The sequence below is a fragment of the Mytilus californianus genome, unplaced genomic scaffold (genome assembly GCF_021869535.1).
Source record: "Mytilus californianus isolate M0D057914Y unplaced genomic scaffold, xbMytCali1.0.p SCAF_2, whole genome shotgun sequence".
Taxonomy (NCBI): Eukaryota; Metazoa; Mollusca; class Bivalvia; order Mytilida; family Mytilidae; genus Mytilus; species Mytilus californianus.
Window position 1 is genome coordinate 81,268,548 of NW_026262668.1, and position 25,341 is coordinate 81,293,888.

The following is a 25,341-nucleotide window of genomic DNA, read 5'->3' on the forward strand; positions in this document are numbered from 1 at the left end:
TATAGTGCCATACACATATGGGCAAACCAAAAATGCTGATGTTCACTTATCCAATATCTCAACCAGAACTGTGACTATATCACCAAATGCAATTTTTTGTGAGTTACACCCAGTCACTATAGAGAATTTAACAAGATTTGAGGAAGAAGAAAAGGTTGATGCTGAAACGTCCAAGCTCATTACAGAAGAGGGAGTAACTATATGTACTGATGATTTAACACCTGAGGAAGTACAACAGGGAAAGAATTTAATAGGAAAGTATGTTGACATCATGTCCAAGGATGATTTGGCTATAGGAACAACTAAGATAGTAAAACACAGAATAGAATTGGTAGATGAGAGACCTTTTAAACAGAAACACCGGCGTATTCCACCTGCCATGTATGAGGAAGTAAGAAATCATATACATCAGTTGTTAGCTAGTGGTGTAATAAGGCAATCATTTTCTCCATGGGCATCGAATATTGTACTTTGTCATAAGAAGGATGGGAAATTAAGAATGTGTGTGGACTACCGTCAATTAAATGAGAGAACTATAAAAGATTCCCATGCGATTCCGAGAATTGAGGAAATTCTAGAGGCCTTAGCTGGAAATAACTACTTCACCGTTATGGTGTAATACCACCAAATCATAGTACGTCACATCCGGTTGCATACGAAAATAGGTCGAAAAAAAATATTCCCTTGAATTTGACAGTTGTAGGTAATTGATCCTACATTTCATTGCAGTAAAACATTTCTGGGTCATAAACATATATCTTGGGTATTTCAAAGCACCATTATTTTTTTATTTGGGGTTTCTATAGAATATTTTGGAAACTTGAGGTTACATGGTTACTAAAGCTTGTATACAGGTTAAAAAAGGGGGAAAATTTGATTGGTTAACTTCCAGTGATGGTTATTTTCTTATATGCAATGAAATGTTATGTGAAATTTTTTCTATAGTACTGGACAGGATCAAACTTTACTCATGCCAAGTATTTCTTTATTTGAAACAAAGATAAATTCTGCACAATTTTTTGAAAAGTGCAAATTTAACAAAGACTAATAGGGGAAAATCAATGGTGGTATTACACCTAATATAGGAAGCTGTACATGCACCTTTGACCTTGTGAGTACTCTCATGTGTTAAAATTTCTTGCTATTTAAGTGAAATATTACTAATAATGAAATATTCTGAGTGGATTGAGTCTCCAAAACACATTTTATGAGAAAATTTCCTTGAAATAGGACTTTACCATGAATATTAGTTGACAGAATAAGCCACACTTAAAGTTTTGGGGAGCTTTTTCTCCTTTTTTCTTATATTCTGCTATACTAGAAAATTTTTCCTAAGAAATACTTTAATAAATATATAGTTTTAAGTAAATGAAATTATTTTTAAAGCAGTAACAACAAATTATTCACCAAAAGAGAAGCTTTTTATGTCCCTCTCTGGAACGCGGCGTAAATTTAAGTTTTACGTAAGGACTTATTGAAACCTCCTTGGAGACAGTAAACTTTTATACGGATAGTTCATTCAGCTTGAATACTTCAATTAATCATTTATTATAACATTTCTATCATAAATGAGTGAAAGTTACCCCAAAATTTTTATTTATTGGCCTATAAAGTAGAAATTTTGAGGAAATGAGAGGTATAAATGGACCAAAAGAGACCTTATAAGGAAGACAAAGAGGTCCATTGGTAGTATTTATCATCCTAAAGTCATCTTTTGTATCATATTCAACTGTTTGTAGGCAGATGAGATAAATATTTGATCATTTATTGGTCCACACTATATTCTATCATGATGCGGCTTGGTTTGGATTTTTCGAAGAAATTTTGCTCGAATCGCTGCAGATGTCGTCTTACATTATACTAGATTTTTCTCAAACTATTGAACTGATTATGACAAAACTTGACAGGAATGCTTGAAATAACCAGTATAACAAAGGAAAAAAGTCACATTCAGTTTATTTAACAAAAAAGTCTTCTTTAGGTGTAATACCACCAAATCATAGTACGTCACATCCGGTTGCATACGAAAATAGGTCGAAAAAAAATATTCCCTTGAATTTGACAGTTGTAGGTAATTGATCCTACATTTCATTGCAGTAAAACATTTCTGGGTCATAAACATATATCTTGGGTATTTCAAAGCACCATTATTTTTTTATTTGGGGTTTCTATAGAATATTTTGGAAACTTGAGGTTACATGGTTACTAAAGCTTGTATACAGGTTAAAAAAGGGGGAAAATTTGATTGGTTAACTTCCAGTGATGGTTATTTTCTTATATGCAATGAAATGTTATGTGAAATTTTTTCTATAGTACTGGACAGGATCAAACTTTACTCATGCCAAGTATTTCTTTATTTGAAACAAAGATAAATTCTGCACAATTTTTTGAAAAGTGCAAATTTAACAAAGACTAATAGGGGAAAATCAATGGTGGTATTACACCTTATAGACATGAAGTCTGGTTACCATAATGTGGAGATAGAAGAACAACATAAAGAGAGAACAGCTTTCACATTGGGACCTTTAGGCTTTTATGAATACAATAAAATGCCATTTGGCCTTGCCAATAGTCCTGCCACATATCAGCGCCTTATGGAGACTATACTGATGGATTTGAATTTGAAAATCTATTTTGTATACTTAAATGATGTCATTATATTTTCAGACACATACCAAGAGCATCTAAATAGAATAGACCTTGTATTCCAAAGACTTCGAGATGCTGGCCTGAAATTAGCTCCAAAGAAATGTTCATTTTTTATGCGGCGTGTGAAGTATGTTGGACATATTGTTTCAAAAGATGGAATAGAACCAGACCCTGACAAAATTGAAAAGGTTAGTTCTTGGCCTAAACCAACTTCACCGGAAGAAATAAGAAAATTTCTTGGATTTGTAGGATACTACAGGCGTTTCATTAAGGATTTTTCAAAAATAGCCCGTCCACTGACAAATTTAATGCCTGCACCTAATAAGAAGAAACAATAAAAGAAACAAGGATAAAAACAATAAAATATCTTGGAATTGGACCAATGAGCAAAATAATGCATATGAAAGATTAAAACAGTGTCTCATGTAACCACCAATTTTAGGCTATCCGGATTTTACCAAACCGTTTGAATTGCATACTGATGCGTCATCACATGGATTAGGGGCCGTTTTATATCAGGATCAGGATAATCAGAAACGGGTAATAGCATATGCAAGCAGGAGTTTAACCAAATCTGAAAAACATTACCCTGCTCATCGATTAGAATTTTTGGCATTGAAATGGTCTATTACAGAAAACTTCAGTGATTATTTAAAACTACACAGATCTCTAGTTCTTACAGACAACAATCCATTAACATATGTACTAACATCTGCTAAATTAGATGCAACAACTCAATGGATTGCTGCTTTATCATCATATGATTTTGAGATAAAATATAGATCTGGAATAAATAATGCGGATGCTGATGCAAAGTTAGAAATCATAAACAACTGCCTTTATAGATCCACCACTGATACTGTATCTGGAGAAACCAGAAAACAGTTGTTAATACCAACAACCTATAGAAAATTTATACTTCAGAAGATACACAATGAAATGGGTCATCAAGGAAGAGACCGTACCATATCATTACTCCGTGATCGCTTTTACTGGCATGGTATGCCAAAAGATGTAGAAAGCTGGATATCAAATTGTGACAGATGTCTTAGAAGGAAAACATCAACAAAACAGAGAGCTCTTATGGTAAGTATAGAGACATCTCAGCCACTTGAGCTAGTATGTATGGATTTTCTAGGACTTGAAACATCAAAAGGAGGCCAACAGTACATTCTAGTGATAACCGATTATTTCACTAAATATGCAATAGCAGTACCAACTAAGAACACCACTGCACGTACCACTGCTGAGGCCTTCATGAACAAATTTGTAGTCCATTATGGATTTCCCAAAACAATCCACAGTGATCAAGGTGCCAACTTTGAAGGTAAATTAATTAACTGTGTGAATTATCTGGTATGCAGAAATCTAGAACAACTCCATATCACCCGCAAGGAAATGGTGTTTGCGAAAGATTCAATAGAACTTTACTAAATATGCTAGGGACACTCAATCCAAATCAAAAGCATGATTGGAAATCACATGTTGCAACTATGGTGCATGCATACAATTGCACAAGACATGATACAACAGGAATGTCACCATATTATCTCTTATTTGGTAGAGAACCACAAATACCGGTAGACATTATATTTGATTTGGACAAATCAGAGAAAATTCTGAACACCAAATATATAAAAGCTTTAAAAGAAAGAATGGAATCAGCATACAAACTTGCAATAGCATCATCAAGGAAACAACAAACACAACAAAAACTACATTATGGTTTAAAATCAAGAAATGCTATTTTGGATATTGGAGATAAAGTACGTACTAGTTAAAATTGTTGCTTGGGATGGGAAACATAAATTATCTGATAAATGGGAGGAAGATGCATACATAATTATAGGACAACCAAATTCAGGAATTCCAGTTTTCGAAATTAAGAAAGAAAATGGTACTGGTCGGAAACGAACATTACATAGGAATTTGCTACTCCCAATAGGACACCTTTCTGAACAGTCAAATACTGATCAAGGGCAAATTACTCTTGATTATAAAGAAGAGGACGATAATGATTCATTGATATTTGATCAAGTAGAGTACAATGTGAATGATACAGCAGATGTATCAGATCCATTGCCTACACAGGATACTGGAAGTGTGGTAGCAGATGACGCCTTGCATCCTGGTGATCAAAGTGAAGATGATGAACAGGAACATTCTGTTAGTAAAGTGTCAGAAGTTGAAAGTGGTCAGGAATCAACAATTATTGTTGATGATGATATTGAGCATTCCAATTCAGATATTAATCAGAGCTCTGAGACAAATGACATAGTTGTTAATAATCAAGAAGACATTGCTCCTACACCAGCTCCAAGGAGATCAAAGAGAACAACTACTCAGCCAAACTGGATGAAGTCTGGTGAATTTATCATGGCTCAACAGTCCAACTGGTTAGCAAAAGCTGAATTTCTTAAAGGACTAGCAATGTCTGGAATGTTTCCTTCTGCAGAAAAGGATATTGGGAGAGCACTTGTGAAAATAGTGACTGAGAATACATGAACTCTGTGAATTATTTTATCTTTGTGATTCTGATTGTACATTTTTTATTCTACTCTCTGGTATGTAAATGGTGGGGTCACCATTTCACAAGCTGGGGGAGTATGTGTTAATGTGTATTTCTCATATTTTATAATACATTTATAGAATATGCTTTATTACATTTGAATATTTGATATTTGAGTAAAATTATATTTTAAAGTTATTTGACTGATACAGTTCTCTTTTGTTTAAAAGAAATATATTTTAATCATCTACTTGACAAAGTATTGATTTTGTCTTCAGGCTATGATTGATCTTTATAGTACATGTATTGTTATATTTAACTATACATTGGAATTAGGAATTTTCCAGAGGTGTTATGGTCAAGTGAGTTGTGAGTAGTTTAAGGTGTATCTTGTTTGAGTCTTTCTATTGGTTGGATATTTCTAGATTCCTTTGTTTTGTGGTTGGATATAGTTTTCCCGCCTAAATCTATATTGTGACCAGTGGGTTCTTTGTCTTCATAATGGTTAAGACATATTTTCTATCATAGAGTTTGAGAATATTGCAGATTCTATATTCTTGTGACAGATATATACTTATAAGGTAGATATTCTTCCTTATTACCCTTTTCCCAGTTTTTACCCATTTTTGTGTGAATGAGCATGAGTGATAGATTTATGAAAAATGTGTGTCTTTTGGTACATTATGGTGTTCATTGTTAGATAATTTCAAAGTAGTATTTTTGTAATTGTGATATCCTGCAAGTATGATAATCAGACCTTTTATTTGAATAACTGATAAAGCATATTGTGTTCTGTAGCTTCAACATATACAGTCAGCTCTCGTTATCTTGAAGTCAGCCGGACCAGAGAAATATTTCAAGATACCCATAGTTCGACTCAAACAAAAACCGGAATTTTGACAGACCAAGGGACACAACTCTTGATTACCTTGGTAAAGCTAAAATAAATCCGGATGAATATGGAAAGGGGATCATTTTCTGGTCTCATATCGATGGATTTGTATGTTATGGTCTTTCATTATTATAACATTGTTTCCACTTATTTAATTATTTCTTTGAACAGTTACAATTTTTTCCTGTTGCTTTTATATGAGAGAGAAATTTCCAATCGATCTTAGCTTTATTTAAGTCATTTAAATTTGACAAAATTGTTTATTCTCGGATTCAAGAGATTTTAGAAATTTAGATTTATTTTTATTTTCTTTTATCTCAATCTTTCTTTTAAAGAAAAAATACAAAAAGATAAAAGACGCCAATTGAGTAGTTTTTATGTGATCACCAACGTAAGTCTTAATCCCCACTTTAAACACATCCAAGCTCATCAGTGTAAATCACGATTAATTTAATTATTTTTTTTGTAAACATTTTAAATAATTTTTCATAAACTTTAACAATATATCACTAATTATTTATCATGGTGATAAAAGATAATCTTAGGTAAACACTTGTGGAAATAGAATGTCATACATCAATACCTTGGTCAGTGACCGGAAATTTAATTACACGTGTATTGTCAGATTAACTCTTCAATCCATTTAAATTCCGGAGGTCATGTTTTGACATATGTGTATTATTTCGAGATAAATAATGAATTTTGAATGCTTTTGTTAACCTTGGGACCGTAAATTTAGTTTGACTCAACCGAAATTTCGATTCATCCAATTTCGACTCATCAGGAGTCGAAATACATATATTTATATGGAACAAAGTTCGGGACCACAAGAAAACTTCAACTCATCCGAAATTTCGAGTCAACCGAGTTCGAGACAACGAGAGTTAACTGTAGTTTGATGATTTTAAAGATTCAGACAGTTATAATATTTTCATTGTTCATAGAGGTAAAAACGTTATTACTTTATATTTTTCAGATATTATTTACTACTGAATAAGATTATAGTTACTGATACATATTACCAGTATACAACCTGGTCCCATAGACAGGTAATTACATGTTCTTGTATTTGTCTTGTGTCATGTCAGTTTTGAATGTATTGTTCGACTGGTTGTATTTTATGTTATTTTTCAAATACACTCTAGTTTCATAATTAAGTACCAATCGTATTAAGCAAAGATCATTTTGATAAGCTACGCGTATTTTTGTATACTTGATTCAGTGTATTGTATTGTATTGTATTGTCTTACTAATAATGTGTATATGTCTATGTTTATTTGTGTATAACTTAATGTCTATTTATGTCTATTTATGTACTTGCAGGGTTGTTGTTTATACTGTCGTAATAAAAGTATTGACATAATCTAGTCTGCTCTACTGCCCACTGTACCCTACTACACAAGTATGATGTCAAACACTGAAAAAAATCAGTCAATTCAAGAGCTTGATGTACATTAAACATTGCTTAACTGTATTTTGCTTGAAATGGGAAAACCTATAATTTCAATATAGGCAAAATATATGAATTTCAAGTGGTTACTTTAATTTAAATTTCAGACAAAAGTACACTAATTTAACATGTCCTCTGCTTTCAAAAGATATAGACTTTAACCATGTATTCTCCTAGAGTAGCTTGACAAAATTTCTTACCATTTAAACAGTTGGATACGATAGTTCAAAATGCAACTGGTTAAACATTTTTTTATGAAAGAGTGAAACACTTGAAGTCAACTCCACAGAGAACAATAGCTATTGTATTTATACTATGGGATAGGTGAACTTGCAAAAGTTTAAATACCTTGACATAGAGGAACTGGGGAAAGGTTTCATTTCTTTTGCAATAATATTGTAATCTGTATACAGAGAAGGGTTCAGAGACATGACATCATCAATCTAAACGTTAATTTACAAGATACATATATTACATACAAACCTTCATTTGAAGTTTTTAAGATTTTCAAGATAACATCCACATCATCCATATTTTTTATTTTCTTACACACAATGTCATCATAGGATAACATTTTCCCTCTGTAAATAAACATATAATGAACAGTTAATTAGAAAATTTCTTGTGTATTATTAATTTATTAACTAGCATACTTCATTTTCACTATGCTGGATAAAAGAAATAAAATATAGTAGAATTGTGTAAAACATTTTATAAGCTGTTTTTTGTCGAGCCTGCGACTTTTGTCGCAGAAAGCTCGACATAGGGATAGTGATCCGGCGGCGGCTGCTACGGCGGCAGCGTTAGCTAACTTCTTAAAAGCTTTATATTTTACAAGGTGGAAGATCTTGATGCTTCATACTTTGTATATGGATGCCTCAAGTTACGAAGTTTCCGTCAGTCACATGTCCAATGTCCTTGACATCATTTTCATGGTTCAGTGACTACTTGAAAAAAAAGTTAAGATTTTTTGTAATGTTAAATTCTCTCTTATTATAAGTAATAAGATAACTATATTTGGTATGTGCGTACCTTGCAAGGTCCTCATGTCCGTCAGACAGTTTTCACTTGACCTCGACCTCATTTCAGGGATCAGTGAACAAGGTTAAGTTTTTGTGGTCAAGTCCATATCTCAGATACTATAAGCAATAGGTCTAGTATATTCAGTGTATGGAAGGACTGTAAGGTGTACATGTCCAACTGGCAGGTGTCATCTGACCTTGACCTCATTTTCATGGTTCAGTGGTTATAGTTAAGTTTTTGTGTTTTGGTCTGTTTTTCTTATACTGTATGCAATAGGTCTACTATATTTGGTGTATGGAATGATTGTAAGGTGTACATGTCTAGCTGGCAGGTGTCATCTGACCTTGACCTCATTTTCATGGTTCAGTGGTCAAAGTTAAGTTTTTGAGTTTTGGTCTTTTTTTCTAATACTATATGCAATAGTTCAACTATATTTGGTGTACGGAAATATTTTATGATCTATATGTCAGTCACGCAGGTTTTATTTGACCTTGGCCTCATTTTCAAGGTTCATTGCTCAGTGTTAAGTTTTTGTGTTTTGGTCTGTTTTTCTTAAACTATAAGCAATAGGTCAACTATATTTGTTGTATGGAAGAATTGTTAGCTGTACATGCCTGCCTAGCATGGTTCATCTGACCTTGACCTCATTTTCATGGTTCATTGGTCAATGTTTAGTTTACTTGGTTAATGTTAAGTTTACGTGACAGTTGTAATAAAGCTTTATATTTAGGACTATCAACATAATATCAATGATTAGTAAAGAAGGCGAGACATTTCAGCGTGTGCACTCTTGTTAAATTATAGAATCTTTAGAATGAGGTGCAGCAGTTACCAAAGATACATCAGAATTCTACATTAGAAATATGAGCAACAAGTGTTTTTGTTTTTATGTCAATTACAGTAGCAGCTAAAATATAGTAGATAGGATATTTTCCCATGTTATCTCTCTTTATGTATATTCTTTTTTTCCATGGGGTAAATTCTAAGACTGGTATAAATCAGTGTGTATTTTACTTTATTAGCTACACTGTTGTGTTTTCATGTTTATTCTAATTTGATTGATTTCATCATATAATTAGAATTTTAAGTGCATATAAGATGACAGACAATACAACAAAAGGAGTAGGAGCATTAAGGCCCGGTTTTGGCCCAAGAAAATAAAATGTTTGACAACTATTTCAAATTGGCACATAATGTTTGGAAATGCATAGGGTCATGAAATATAAATGAAAAACATAAGAATTTTTATCTGATGACGTCACAATTACGTCATGATATGTATTGTTTTCACAAAAACGATGAAAAATGCAGAATTCATGCAGTTTTCGGTCGTTATTTCCATTGTGGAAACATCGTGCGCAGCCAAGAAACAATTAAATAATTTAAGAGAAGCTTTGTTATAACTATTGACGTAATCTCAAAAAATATAAAGTTGTTTCTTGGGTGCGCAGATACTTTTCCAATCTAAAATTTACTTAAAATTTGATGAAAAACAAGGAAAATCAAGAAATTTTATAAAATATGCAAATTTTGACTTTGTTTTTGCCATGGTAACTCCTTCAATGTGAAATGTGTTTTTATTTCCTAAAAACCTTGTACCTTAGTCTAGTTTTGACAAATTTAAGAATATGTATGATAACTTTTAAATTTGCAGTTATATTTGGGCCAAATAAGGGCCTTATTGCCCCTACTCCTTTATCATTCTTTAAGGCCATGCTGAGTTTTACTTGTCCTCTGTCAGTCTGGAAATGTTAGTTAACAAAATCTTACACTGATCATATAACCATTTTTGTAAAGGTCATATGAAACTTGAAGAAAAAAAAAATGTAAATTGTTTCCATCATCCAGTTACAAAAATGTACCTATGTGACACACATCAGAACTAGACAATATTGGTAGTTTTTGAAGGTTTCTTTTAAGAGACTAAAAATGAGACATATGGTAAGTATGTTATACTAAAATCAAGTATGAATTTATTCTTAGTAATTGAAAATAATATATCATGTGAATGTCTCGATGCTGAACATTGACCAATTTATAGCATATTGATTTTCAAATTTGATGGCCCCCAAAAAAGTCTAGGCACAGATTTTCTTTTGAAATTAAAGTACATATATCTTACTTGTAGTTTTTTAATAAAATAAATATAAATTCAATTATAGATTTAGATTTTTGAGTGAACTGATTTTAGATAAATAGTGAAACATTGGTACTTTTACAGTAATGTTATGTTTGCAAGTAATACTTTCCATGATATACAGACCTAATTTGAAACACCAGCAGCATCTTTTCAGACATAACATTTGGAAACTTTGTCTTTAAACTATCAGTAACAATCTAAAACAAAAATGTAAACACTTCTACTTAGATTTGTGTAAAATTAATAATTTTAAAACATGAAGAACTGTGAACTACTGTGAACTAATGATACCCCCCCCCCCCCCCCCTTTAAGTTTTCAGTAATAGAATATATAAGTATCCGGTAAACAGGAAGTTGATGAGCGATGAATCTGAACCATAGTCACATAGTAAAGAGTGCAGACATGAAGCCATTTAAGAAATTTCAGATAGCTCTGATCTGTAGTTTCTTAGAAAATGCAACAGAAGTTTTAAGGGACAGACGAACAGTTAGGTGTAAAGCAGTATACCCCTCCTTTTGAGTGGAGGTCTCACCTGTAATTTTTTGCTTAAATCTTTCAATGATTAATTTTGCTTTTCAATATATATTAATGAGTGGCTTAAAAATGCCATTTAAATGTTCTTTGTATCTGTCATATTTTCTTCAAAAGCAAAAAAATGCATTTTACCCCTATGTTCCATTTTAGCCATTGTGGCTATGTTTCTTGACGTACAAGGAAATAAAATATAAAATTTATACTAGATACAAATTTGAAACTCATTTAGCCTAAGTTTGGCTGAAATTGATTCAGCAGTTTCAAAGGAGAAGATTTTTTAAAGTAAGCAAACTAGATGAACAAATTGTGAAAAATTGTCTTTTAAAGGCAATAACTCCTTAAGGAGTCAATTGACAATTTTGGTCATATGAAACTTATTTGTAGATCTTACTTTGCTGAACATTTTTGCTGTTTACAGTTTATCTTTATCTATAATAATATTCAAGATAATAACCGAAAACAGCAAAATTCCCTTAATATCATCAATTCAGGGGCAATAACCTAAAAATCAGATACTGGATTTGGCTGATAATTTCAGGGCAGGTAGACCTTGACCTAATGAATACTGTAACTTCTTGTCTGATTTGCATTAAATGCTTTAGTTTTTGAGATATAAGTAAACAAGAGTGCACACGCTGAAATGTCTCGCCTTCTTTACTAATCATTGATATTATGTTGATAGTCCTAAATATAAAGCTTTATTACAACTGTCACATAAACTTAACATTAACCAAGTAAACTAAACATTGACCAATGAACCATGAAAATGAGGTCAAGGTCAGATGAACCATGCTAGGCAGGCATGTACAGCTAACAATTCTTCCATACAACAAATATAGTTGACCTATTGCTTATAGTTTAAGAAAAACAGACCAAAACACAAAAACTTAACACTGAGCAATGAACCTTGAAAATGAGGTCAAGGTCAAATAAAACCTGCGTAACTGACATATAGATCATAAAATATTTCCATACACCAAATATAGTTGAACTATTGCATATAGTATTAGAAAAAAAGACCAAAACTCAAAAACTTAACTTTGACCACTGAACCATGAAAATGAGGTCAAGGTAAGATGACACCTGCCAGCTAGACATGTACACCTTACAATCATTCCATACACCAAATATAGCTGACCTATTGCATGCAGTATTAGAAAAAAAGACCAAAACTCAAAAACTTAACTTTGACCACTGAACCATGAAAATGAGGTCAAGGTCAGATGACACCTGCCAGCTAGACATGTACACCTTACAATCATTCCATACACCAAATATAGTAGACCTATTGCATACAGTATAAGAAAAACAGACCAAAACACAAAAACTTAACTATAACCACTGAACCATGAAAATGAGGTCAAGGTCAGATGACACTTGCCAGTTGGACATGTACACCTTACAGTCCTTCCATACACCGAATATACTAGACCTATTGCATACAGTATAAGAAAAACAGACCAAAACACAAAAACTTAACTATAACCACTGAACCATGAAAATGAGGTCAAGGTCAGATGACACTTGCCAGTTGGACATGTACACCTTACAGTCCTTCCATACACCGAATATACTAGACCTATTGCTTATAGTATCTGAGATATGGACTTGACCACGAAAACTTAACCTTGTTCACTGATCCATGAAATGAGGTCGAGGTCAAGTGAAAACTGTCTGACGGGCATGAGGACCTTGCAAGGTACGCACATACCAAATATAGTTATCCTATTACTTATAATATTAGGGAATTTAACATTACAAAAAATCTGAACCTTTTTTTTCAAGTAGTCACTGAACCATGAAAATGAGGTCAAGGACATTGGACATGTGACTGACGGAAACTTCGTAACATGAGGCATCCATATACAAAGTATGAAGCATCCAGGTCTTCCATCTTCTAAAATATAAAGCTTTTAAGAAGTTAGCTAACGCCGCCGCCGCCGCCGCCGCCGGATCGCTATCCCTATGTCGAGCTTTCTGCGACAAAAGTCGCAGGCTCGACAAAAACTGCATTTTACACTATGTTCAATTTTTCTAAAGTTAGAAAACATGATAAACAAATTGAGTAAAATTGTCCTTAAAGGGCAATAACTCCTTAAGGGGTAAATTGACAATTTTGGTCATATAACTTATTTGTAGATCTTACTTTGCTGAACGTTTTTGCTGTTTACAGTTTATCTCTATCTATAATAATATTCAAGATAACCAAAAACTGCAAAATTTCCTTAAAATTACCAATTTAGTGGCAACAACCCAAAAATGGATTGTTAGGATTCATTTGAAAATTTCAGGGCTGATAGAACTTGACCTCATAGTCATAAACATTTTTATCCTATGTCAGATTTGCTCTAAATGCTTTATTTTTTTAAATATAAGCCAAAAACTGCATTTTACTCCTATGTTCTATTTTTAGCCATGGTGGCCATGTTTTTTGACGAAACATAAAATAAAACACAAACTTTATTCTAGATACCCTAAGGATCATTCAGCTTAAGTTTGGTTGGAATTGGTTTAGTAGTTGTTTCAGAGGAGAAGATGTTTGAAATAGTTTACACCGGACGGTAGACAAAAGCGACGGACGATGACGACGGAGGACGCCAAGTGATGGCAAAAGCTCACATTTCCTTTGGAAAGGTGAGCTACTAAAAAATGTATCCTCTGATATTTTCATTCAGGTAATAGATATCTAAACATTCTCGTTGTTCACAGAAAGAAAAAAAATTATTAAAAACTAGCGTTCATCAACCACCTACCATAATTTAAATGACTGATTACTATTTATCTCTTAAAAAATAAATCTGTTTTTGTTGATGTTTTAACCTAGAACCTTGACATTTGTTCATAAACATCAGTAAGAATGGTAGGTGTTAGTGTCAAAATCTACGCAAGTGGCTAAATTCAGATGTTTTTATGGTTTACTGTGCTGTTTAGATTTTGACCATAAACTGATCTTTGACATGACCAACAAACCAATTATGGTCATTCTTTTCAAAGAATAAGCTTTATTAAAGATTGGTCATGCTGATGAAGTTTTGGACTAAAACTTAAACTGGTCTAAATTAGTCTAATCAATAATTAAACAAAAATATTGAAAAATCATTCAGAATTTTTTTTTTAATTACAATGTAATTACAACAGAGGTCTTATTTGTTGACCTACTGTGGATTCATTATTATTCTTGTTATATAAATTTTTGTGGATTTTAAGTAAAACATGAAATTAAATGTTCAATGAAGTACACATTTTCTGTGATATTATATACAGAAACAAAAATGTGTCCATAGTACACCGATGCCCCACTTGCACTATCATTTTCTATATTCAGTGGACCATGAAAAAACATGAAATCAAATATATCCCCAAAATATGAGTTCTCCTCAATCCACAAAATTTGGTACCCATGAAAATAAATGAATCCACAGTTATTATTAAAGTGATGTTCATCAGACCAATACACTTAAATTTTTTTCCCACATTGCCTTATATTCATTATGTACATTACACATCCCCGAAAGTACAGAGAATACAAATTTCTTATTCCCTCTGATATTAAAAACCCTACAAATACATTCCAGTTAACTATTTACCTCTGATAAATCACTTATTGTTCCTGTTGTTTTGTCCCACTTTATAACAAGTGTAATTTCTGGATCTTCACTGTGCACATAAAACTTCATATCTGAAAATATATACAAAATAATATGACAAATGAACCCTTGTATTTAGGAACTAGCTTGTTTTACCAAGAAGTTGCCGAAATGCATATATATTATTTCATTAATGTATCTTAACAATATTGAAGAAAATGTGGGAAAAAAGGAATTATCCAGATAATGAAGACTCAAGTCTTGGGGAAAAATTAACTGTCGTTCAGATGATTTTGTTGTGTCAAGAAAACATAACATAGTTAATTTTTCCACCAAATTGCACCAACAAAGTGTTGCCCGATTGGTCTGAAAATTTCAGGTCAGATAGATCTTGACCTAATGAACAATTTTATTCTGTCAGATTTGCTCTAAATGCTTTGGTTTCAGAGATATGAGCCAAAAACTGCATTTTACCCTATGTACTATTTTTTAGCAATGTCGGCCATCTTGGTTCGCGGGCGGGGTCATCGGACACATTTTTTAAACTAGATACCCTAATGATGATTATGGACAAGTTTTTTTAAATTTGTCTAAAGTAGTTTCAGAGGAGAAGATTTTTGTAAAAGATACAAAAATTTACAAAAAATGGGTAAAAATTGACTATAAAGGGCAATAACTCCTTAAGGGGTCAACTGACCATTTTGGTCAAGTTGACTTATTTGTAGATCTTACTTTGCTGAACATTATTGCTTTTTACAGTTTATCTCTATCTATAATAATATTCAAGATAATAACCAAAAACGGCAAAATTTCCTTAAAATTACCAATTCAGGGGCAGCAACCCAACAACGGGTTGTCAGATTCATCTGAAAATTTCAGGGCAGATAGATCTTGACCTGATAAACAATTTTACCCCCGTGTCAGATTTGCTCTAAATGCTTTGGTTTCAGAGATATAAGCCAAAATCTACATTTTACCCCAATGTTTTATTTTTAGCCATGGCGGCCTTCTTGTTTGGTTGGCCGGGTCACCGGACACATTTTTTTAAACTTGATACCCCACTGATGATTGTGGCCAAGTTTGGTCAAATTTTTTTTGACGATTTTTTCAATGAACATTAATTTGTTGATCTAATTTTGCTGAACATTTTTACTATTGAAAAATTTTCTCTTTTTACCAGAGTACCTGCAAAAATGCACAACAGGGAAAAAAGTCAATAACTCCTATAGGGGTCAATTAAAGATTTCTGCTATAACTTATTTTTAGATCTTATTGTTCTGATATTACTCTTAAAAATTTCTCTCTAGCTATGAAATAAGAAAACTTTGAAATTTAACTAAAGATTGTCATTTCAGGGGAAATAACTCCAAATTGGTTTGTCTTATTATTTTTTTTAAATTACAAAGACTTTAGGAGATAGACTTTGACCTGCTCATTATTTTTTATCAATATCAGTTTTGCTTTAATTGTACTAGTTTTTGAGATATTAATAACAAAAAAAAAGCTGTGCATTTCAAAAATTGACACTGGTAAAAAGAAATTGAGACAAAAAACAATGATGATGGATGCAGATGACCAAGTTAGCTAAAATGGGGAGGGTTGACATCTCAAAAAAAATGGTTTTACTCTGTCCCATTTTCGTGAGCCTGTCCAATACTATTTGTAGAAATGTGAGTTATGATGGCAAAACCTGAACATTTCTGTTAAATTTATTCACAATCACAACCTTTAAAGACTACACCATTTCAAATTTGACATGTTGTATAAACACTTTATCATTAAAATGTTTTTTTCTCAAAAATGTCTTTAAAAACCTAACTGTAGCTTCATAATATATGTGCAGTGGAAAAACCAATGACATGAAAACAATACAAAAGTAACTCTTGTTATGAAAAAGTAAAAATATCATTAAAATGGTTTTTTCTCTCAAAACCTTTCGACTCCTCCCTACAAATGTCTTTAAACACATTACTGTAGCTTCATAATATATGTACAGTGTAAAAACCAATGACGTGAGAACAATACCTTTGAAGTCACATTGTTTAGATGCAACAGTTTCGCAAACTTTTTCATTTAAGACATATTTAAGCCAAAATATTTACTAAAATGGAATTTATTTTAATATGTGGCATTAGAATGAAGATAACAGTATTGTATTCTAAGCTTGGCACTCTTAAAACTTGATTTTCATGTCGCAAATATCCATTTACCTGGCTCCGCTACGCGTAGCTAGGTAAACTCAATTGTTAACAGTAAAATCTACGTTTTACGAAAGCCAAAGCTTAAAATAAAATACAGTTATCTCCTAATTATATTGTAGTTTTGTGTTTATTCTTATCTATTTTTATTATTACTATGTATCAGAACGTTTTCTTATATAAATAATATTTCTGATTTATAATCAATAGTGTCCATGCGAAAAACGTCCAAACATTTTAGAGATCCAGTTTAAGTGCTTGCAAGGAAAGTAATTCTTTGTCACCAGATTACCCACTGTGTGGGATACCAATTTTGGTGGATTTCATGCTACATGTAAACCATTAAATGTTCAACAAAGTGCAAATTTTCTATAGACTTGTCGGCAGACAAAGTTAATTTTTTCCTCAATCAACAAAAATTCAAAATTGTGAAAATAAATATCCAAAGTACACTCTTTTTGGTCTACATTACTATATACATCTATGACAAAAGGTGATTCTAATTTTGAATTGCTGTAAAATTTGCTTCGCCTTCAATATCTACCATAAGCATGATGACTATACTAGAATGTAAACAAATCAATGGAGACTGATTAAGAGTTTTTTTTAAAGGCCAGAAATGTTTAAGGCATTCGTACTTGCCAACTTTTGAAAATTCAAATGGGGGTTTTAGTGTGCTTTTAGGGGTTACAATTTTTGCTGTGTTTTTTGTGTATGCATTATTTTAAGAAATAGTGTCATATGTCTTTCCTTTTCGTATTGTATACTGATGTTGAGCTAATAAGCCCTTTTCTTCTTCTTATTTGCATGATTCTTGTTATTTCATTACTGTGTAGAAAAGATAGTACATGCATAGCAAGAATAACAGTAAAATATTTTCTTTTGTAGGAATTGTGACTGTTGACTTTTCCAATTTATAAATATGGACAAAGAAGGACATTTATCTGTTATCTGGTGAAAAATTAAAAGACAGTACTTTAAATTAATTGATCATTTAATAACAAGAATGACAACACTGTAGGATCTGTTACAATAATTGTAATGTCCTTAAGCCACAAGTTAAAATGTAAAGTAAAGTAATCTTTATTTAAAGTCGGGTTTTAATATATATATACGAATTAACATAGAATAAAATGCTTCGCTGGGGCGCAGCTTGATACGACCGCAGAGGTCGAACCCTGAACAGTTGGGGCAAGTATGGACACAACATTCAAGCTTGATACAGCTCTGAATTTGGATTGTTATTAAATATTTGACACAGCATAGGTTTCTGACACAGAAAGAATGTGGTCTAAGAACTTGAATTTTTTTAATTTACCTATTATGGTCCAATGTCCAAAATCAAAATACATGGTTAGATTCAGCATATCAAAGAACCCCATATATTCAATTTTTGTTAAAATCAAACAAAGTTTAATTTTGGACCCCAACTTGGACAAACTTGAAAACTGGGCCCATAATCAAAAATCTAAACACATGTTTAGATTCAGCATATCAAAGGGCCCCAAGAATTCAATTTTTGCTAAAATCAAACTAAGTTTAATTTTGGACCCTTTGGACCTTAATGTAGACCAATTTAAAAAACGGGACTTAAAATTAAAAATCTAAATACACGGTTAGATTTGGAATATCAAAGAACCCCAATAATTCAATTTTTGATGAAATCAAACAAAGTTTAATTTTGGACCCTTTTGACCTCAATATGAACCAATTTGATAGCGGGGCCCACAAATAAAAAATCTAAATTCATGGTTAGATTCAGCATATCAAAGAACTCCATATATTCAATTTTTGTTGAAATCAAAAAAAGTTTAATTTTGGACCCCAACTTGGACCAACTTGAAAACTGGGCCCATAATCAAAAATCTAAACACATGTTTAGATTCAGCATATCAAAGAACCCTAAGAATTCAATTTTTGTTAAAATCAAACTAAGTTTAATTTTGGACCCTTTGGACCTCAATGAAGACCAATTTAAAAAACGGGACCCAAATTAAAAATCTAAAAACACGGTTAGATTTGGCATATCAAAGAACCCCAATAATTCAATTTTTGATGAAATCAAACAAAGTTTAATTTTGGACCCTTTTGACCTCAATATGAACCAATTTGATAGCGGGGCCTACAAATAAAAAATCTAAATACATGGTTAGATTCAGCATATCAAAGAACCTCATATATTCAATTTTTGTTGAAATCAAACAAAGTTTAATTTTGGACCCCAATTTGGACCAACTTGAAAACTGGGCCCATAATCAAAAATCTAAATACATGTTTAGATTCAGCATATCAAAGAACCCCATATATTCAATTTTTGTTGAAATCAAACAAAGTTTAAATACTGGACCCTATCTTGGACCAACTTGAAAACTGGGCCCATAATCAAAAATCTAAACACATGTTTAGATTCAGCAAATCAAAGAACCCCAAGAATTCAATTTTTGTCAAAATCAAACTAAGTTTAATTTTGGACCCTTTGGACCTCAATGTAGACCAATTTAAAAAACAGGACCCAAAATTAAAAACCTAAATACACGGTTAGATTTGGAATATCAAAGAACCCCAATAATTCAATTTTAGATGAAATCAAACAAAGTTTAATTTTGGACCCTTTTGACCTCAATATGAACCAATTAGATAACGGGGTCCACAAATAAAAAATCTAAATACATGGTTAGATTCAGCATATCAAAGAACCCCATATATTCAATTTTTGTTGAAATCAAACAAAGTTTAATTTTGGACCCCAATTTGGACCAACTTGAAAACTGGGCCAAAAATCAAAAATCTAAATACATGTTTAGATTCAGCATATCAAAGAACCTCATATATTCAATTTTTGCTAAAATCAAACAAAGTTTAATTTTGGACCCTTTGGACATTAATGTAGACCAATTTGAAAACTGGACCCAAAATTAAAAATCTAAATACACTGTTAGATTCGGCATAACAAATAAATAAATGTGATCAAAGATTTTACAAATCTAATGCGCCATACAGTGCAATTAAAGATTACTTCTTGAAATTTTTCAATATTTGAAATTTGAAAAAAAAATAATATTTGAAGAATAATTCTTTTTAATTTCTGAAATCTGAAATGAGAAAAAATTGGCCCCCCACAATTTCTTTTTATCCCCCCCCCCCTTTTTCCCCCAAAAAAATTCTTTCCCTCAAGATATGGTCATAATCTCAATTCAAATTTCCAATGGAGTTGGCAACCATAATTACCCATTTAAATTTACCATAGTGCTAACTTAATCTATTTTATAATAGAATTAATAAAAATATAGTGTCAAATCTTTCATATGGATTTTTTTGTAAAAAAAAAAGATGAAAACATTTGCAGATATTTTTACTGGTCTTCCTTTATAAATATGCATTTCTTTAAACATAATTTAAAAGCAGTGTAAGGGAAGTAACCAAAACGTTGTATTTGGATTACCTCCCTTACACTGTTTTAGATTATCTTAATTGTTCATTAACCATTACTTTATACATAATTTAAAAGCAGTGTAAGGGAGATAATTTCAATGATGTATTTGATTTATCTCCCTTACACTGCTTTAAATTATGTTTTGTACTAAAGTATTTGTCCATTAACCAGGACAACCTTGTTTTTCCCCCTTTTTTGCCCCTAATTCCTAAACGGTTTGAGCCATAACCCCCCAAAGCAAATCCTAACCATCCCTTTGTGGTATGGAAACTTGTAGTATAATTTCAGAGAGATCCATACACCGTTCCACAGTTATTGTCTGGAAACTAGAAAATGCTCATTTTTGGCCCCTTTTTGGCCCCTAATTCCTTAACTGTTGGTACCATAACCCCCAAAATCAATCCCCACCTTCCTTTTGTGGTATTTAACCTTATGGTCAAATTTCAAAAAGATCCATTCACTTAAACTAAAGTTAGAGTGCGAAAACCAATATGTATTCGGACGACGACGCCGGACGACGACGCCGGACGACGACGCCAACGTCATACCAATATACGACCACTAAATTTTTTTGCGGTCGTATAAAAATGAGCTCTTTAGACAAAATTATTAGAATTCTTTAATCAACTGACTGAGTATGTTCATGGTAGCACTGCAACTCAAACTGCATCAATGAAAGCACACTTCAAAAAAGTTCATAATCAGGAACCAACAATTTTTATACGACCGCAAAAATTGAAAATTTTTTGGTCGTATATTGGTATGACGTTGGCGTCGTCGTCGTCGTCGGCGTCGTTGTCGTCGTCGTCGTCCGGCGTCGTCTGGCGTCGTCCGAAGACACATTGGTTTTCGCACTCTAACTTTAGTTTAAGTGAATGGATCTCCATGAAATTTTACCATAAGGTTCAATACCATGAAAGGAAGGTTGGGATTGATTTTGGGGGTTATGGTACCAACAGTTAAGGAATTAGGGGCCAAAAAGGGGCCAACAATAAGCATTTTTGTAACTTCCAGACAATAACTTGTGTGTAAGTGTATGGATCTCTCTGACATTGTACCACAAGGTTCCATATCACAAAGGGAAGGCTGTAATTGATTTTGGGGGTAATTGCCTCAAAATGTTAGGAATTAGGGGCCAAAAAAGGGGCAAAAAACAAGCATTTTTCTAGTTTCATGACAATAACTTGTGTGTAAGTGTTTGGATATTTCTGAAATTGTACTACAAGGTTCCATATCACAAAGGGAAAGCTGGAATTGAGTTTGGGGGTAATTGCCCGAAACGTTTAGGAATTGGGGGCCAAAAAGGGGCCAAAAATAAGCATTTTTCTAGTTTCCAGACAATAACTTGTGTTCAAGTGTATGGATCTCTCTGAAATTGTACTGCAAGGTACCATACCACAAAGGGAAGGCTGAGATTGAGTTTGGGGGTGATGAATCATAAGGGGGTTCAAAAAATTTGGGGGGGGGGATTTTTTTTTTTCTTTTTTTTTTCTTTTTTTCCTTTTTTTTTTCTTTTAAAATTTTCCATTTTAAGTTGGTTATTTCTGATTTATATTTAAAAGCAAATAATAATGATATGGTAGGAGATACACACCAAACAGGATGTGTAAATTATTATATAAGTATTGTGCAATAGCAAGAAATTTTCAATTGCACAGTATTGCACAATAGCAAGAAATCTTCAATTGCACAGTATTGCGCAATAGCAAGAAATCTTCAATTGCACAGTATTGCGCAATAGCAAGAAATATCAAATAGCACAATATTGCGCAATAGCAAGAAATTGTCAATTGTACAGTATTGCGCAATAGCAAGAAATAATCAATTGCACAGTATTGTGCAAAAGAAGATACTTCGTATAAATTGCTTATTTCTTGATCAATTTCAATGGGGTTTTATTCTTGAATTCTTGGGGTTCTTTAATATACTGAATCTAACCGTGTATTAAGTTTTTGGATTTTGGGACCCGTTTTTAAATTGGTCCACATTGAGGTCCAAAGGGTCCAAAATTTAACTTTGTTTGATTTCATCAAAAATTGAATTATTGGGGTTCTTTGATATGCCGAATCTAACCGTGTATTTAGATTCTTAATTTTTGGTTCTGTTTTCAAATTGGTCTACATAGAGGTCCAAAGGGTCCAAAATTAAACTTAGTTTGATTTCAACAAAAATTGAATATACGGGGTTCTTTGATATGCTGAATCTAACCATGTATTTAGATTTTTGATTATGGGCCCAGTTTTCAAGTTGGTCCAAATCGGGGTCCAAAATTAAACTTTGTTTGATTTCAACAAAAATTGAATATATGGGGTTCTTTGATATGCTGAATCTAATCATATATTTAGATTTTTATTATGGGCCCAGTTTTCAAGTTGGTCCAAATCGGGGTCCAAAATTAAACTTTGTTTGATTTCAACAAAAATTGAATATATGGGGTTCTTTGATATGCTGAATCTAACCATGTATTTAGATTTTTGATTGGTGGGCCTTGTTATCAACTTTGTCCACATTGAGATCAAAAGGGTCCAAAATTAAACTTTGTTTGATTTCATCAAAAATTGAATATATGGGGTTCTTTGATATGCTGAATCTAACCATGTATTTAGATTTTTGATTATGGGCCCAGTTTTCAAGTTGGTCCAAATCGGGGTCCAAAATTAAACTTTGTTTGATTTCAACAAAAATTGAATATATGGGGTTTTTTGATATGCTGAATCTAACCATGTATTTAGATTTTTGATTATGGGCCCAGTTTTCAAGTTGGTCCAAATCGGGGTCCAAAATTAAACTTTGTTTGATTTCAACAAAAATTGAATATATGGGGTCCTGTAATATGCTGAATCTAACCGTGTATTAAGTTTTTGGATTTTGGGCCCTGTTTTTAAATTGGTCCACATTGAAGTCCAAAGGGTCCAAAATTTAACTTTGTTTGATTTCATCAAAAATTGAATTATTGGGGTTCTTTGATATGCCAAATCTAACCGTGTATTTAGATTCTTAATTTTTGGTTCCGTTTTCAAATTGGTCTACATAAAGGTCCAAATGGTCCAAAATTAAACTTAGTTTGATTTTAACAAAAATTGAATTTTTAGGGTTCTTTGATATGCTGAATCTAAACATGTATTTAGATTTTTGATTATGGGCCCAGTTTTCAAGTTGGTCCAAATCGGGGTCCAAAATTAAACTTTGTTTGATTTCAACAAAAATTGAATATATGGGGTTCTTTGATATGCTGAATCTAACCATGTATTTAGATTTTTGATTTTTGGGCCCTGTTATCATTTTTGTCCACATTGAGATCAAAAGGGTCCAAAATTAAACTTTGTTTGATTTCATCAAAAATTGAATTCTTGGGGTTCTTTGATATGCTGAATCTAACCATGTATTTAGATTTTGGATATTGGACCATAATAGGTGAATGTCCAATTTAAAATTTTTAAGTTCTTAGACCACATTCATTCTGTGTCAGAAACCTATGCTGTGTCAAATATTTAATCACAATCCAAATTCAGAGCTGTATCAAGCTTGAATGTTGTGTCCATACTTGCCCCAACTGTATAGGGTTCGACCTCTGCGGTCGTATCAAGCTGCGCCCTGCGGAGCATTTTATTTCATATAGTTTTTCATTTTTTCATTTAAGGGGGTACCCAACACTTTGACTAAAATAGATTTGGCTTGTTTTTAACAAATTTGACCTGTTGACAAAAATATATAAATTTCAAGAAATTTCAACCACACAATTTACAGAAAAAATTTCACTGGACATATAGCAGTTTGACAAACACTAATTTTGATCATTAAGAAGCTTGATTTCTCTTCCCTTATAGTATGTGATTAAAACATTCAGCTGATTTTTAAAGAATTAACTCCCTTAGGTGTTCTGTACCCCCTTAATTGAAAACGCTAGTGTTATGGTAGTGATGTCAGACCAGAATTTCTTCATGTAATAAGTTCGGACTATGATAGGTTAATTTTTGTTTTATTTCAATTTGTTTCATCATTACTACTTAAACAGTGTTTTATTGTGAATTCATACTACTAAGTGTCCTTGCAGAGAACATATACAAAACACTTAATACATATATATAGTTCAATTTCTCAGTGTTTGTAGGGGAGGTAATTTTTGGCCATAAGGGAAAATATTGCAAAGTGCAAATGATTACTGTACATAAAAGGCAACAAACCTCTGTTTAGCAACTTTTCTGATTACCAAAATTGGGGACCAACAAAATAACTCTCCTTTAGACCAAGGGAAAATGCTGAAAATGTCATAGTATTGTTGAGAATATCGCAGGAGTTATGAAGTAGTGTTTTACCTAGATTGAATCTATGGTTGACTTCAGTGCAGGACTAAACCTTAGCCTATAGCTCAAGTGAAAGAGCAGTGGCTTACTGTGCCAGGGGTCCAGGGTTTGATGATGATGATGATGATGATGGATGGCTGCTTAACATCCAGCAGCAAATTAATATGCATATTCAGGACAAGAACATGTTTAATGTAATATGAATATTTACCCTGCTCAAAGTTGCCAAATGACATGATATTCGCGTGTAATACACGCTTTTTCAACAGTTTACACGCAAGGATTTTGTCACCATTGTTTATTTTTCTATATGGACGAACAGCAAAAAGCACTTAAGGTAAGTCGTTTGTGATTATTTTTTTACGATTTTGTGACTTTCTTTCTTTCAAATTCACGTAGGGGAAATGTCCACAGAAAGAGGTCGCTTTCAGGACCTGTACCGTCGTCTAAAGAGCCTATTGTTAAGTGAAAATGATGTGTACGTCTAAGATTCAAGATTTATAAATTATATTTAGGAGTTCGAGTTTAAATGATCGAGGGACGAGTAACGCATTGTGCACCCTATGTTGCAATCATAACAATACATGTGAGAGGAAAAATACAATGTAGCTATTTGATTAA

At 32.5% G+C, this 25,341-nt stretch overlaps 2 protein-coding genes across 2 annotated transcripts in view; both read right to left on the reverse strand.

Annotated features, from left to right (window-relative positions):
* LOC127728308 (divergent protein kinase domain 1B-like) overlaps positions 1–25,341 on the reverse strand; it is a 302,906-nt gene that overhangs the window by 178,979 nt on the left and 98,586 nt on the right. The gene's annotated exons all lie outside the window — the stretch shown is intronic.
* LOC127728291 (uncharacterized) overlaps positions 1–25,341 on the reverse strand; it is a 65,869-nt gene that overhangs the window by 35,013 nt on the left and 5,515 nt on the right. Inside the window, exons 2-4 of the mRNA XM_052235623.1 lie at positions 14,786–14,877; positions 10,787–10,860; positions 7,984–8,081 (exon numbers count right to left, since the gene is read on the reverse strand). Of these exons, the coding sequence (XP_052091583.1) occupies positions 7,984–8,081; positions 10,787–10,860; positions 14,786–14,875 (262 nt within the window). The 5' untranslated portion in view covers positions 14,876–14,877. The remainder of the gene's footprint in view (positions 1–7,983; positions 8,082–10,786; positions 10,861–14,785; positions 14,878–25,341) is intronic.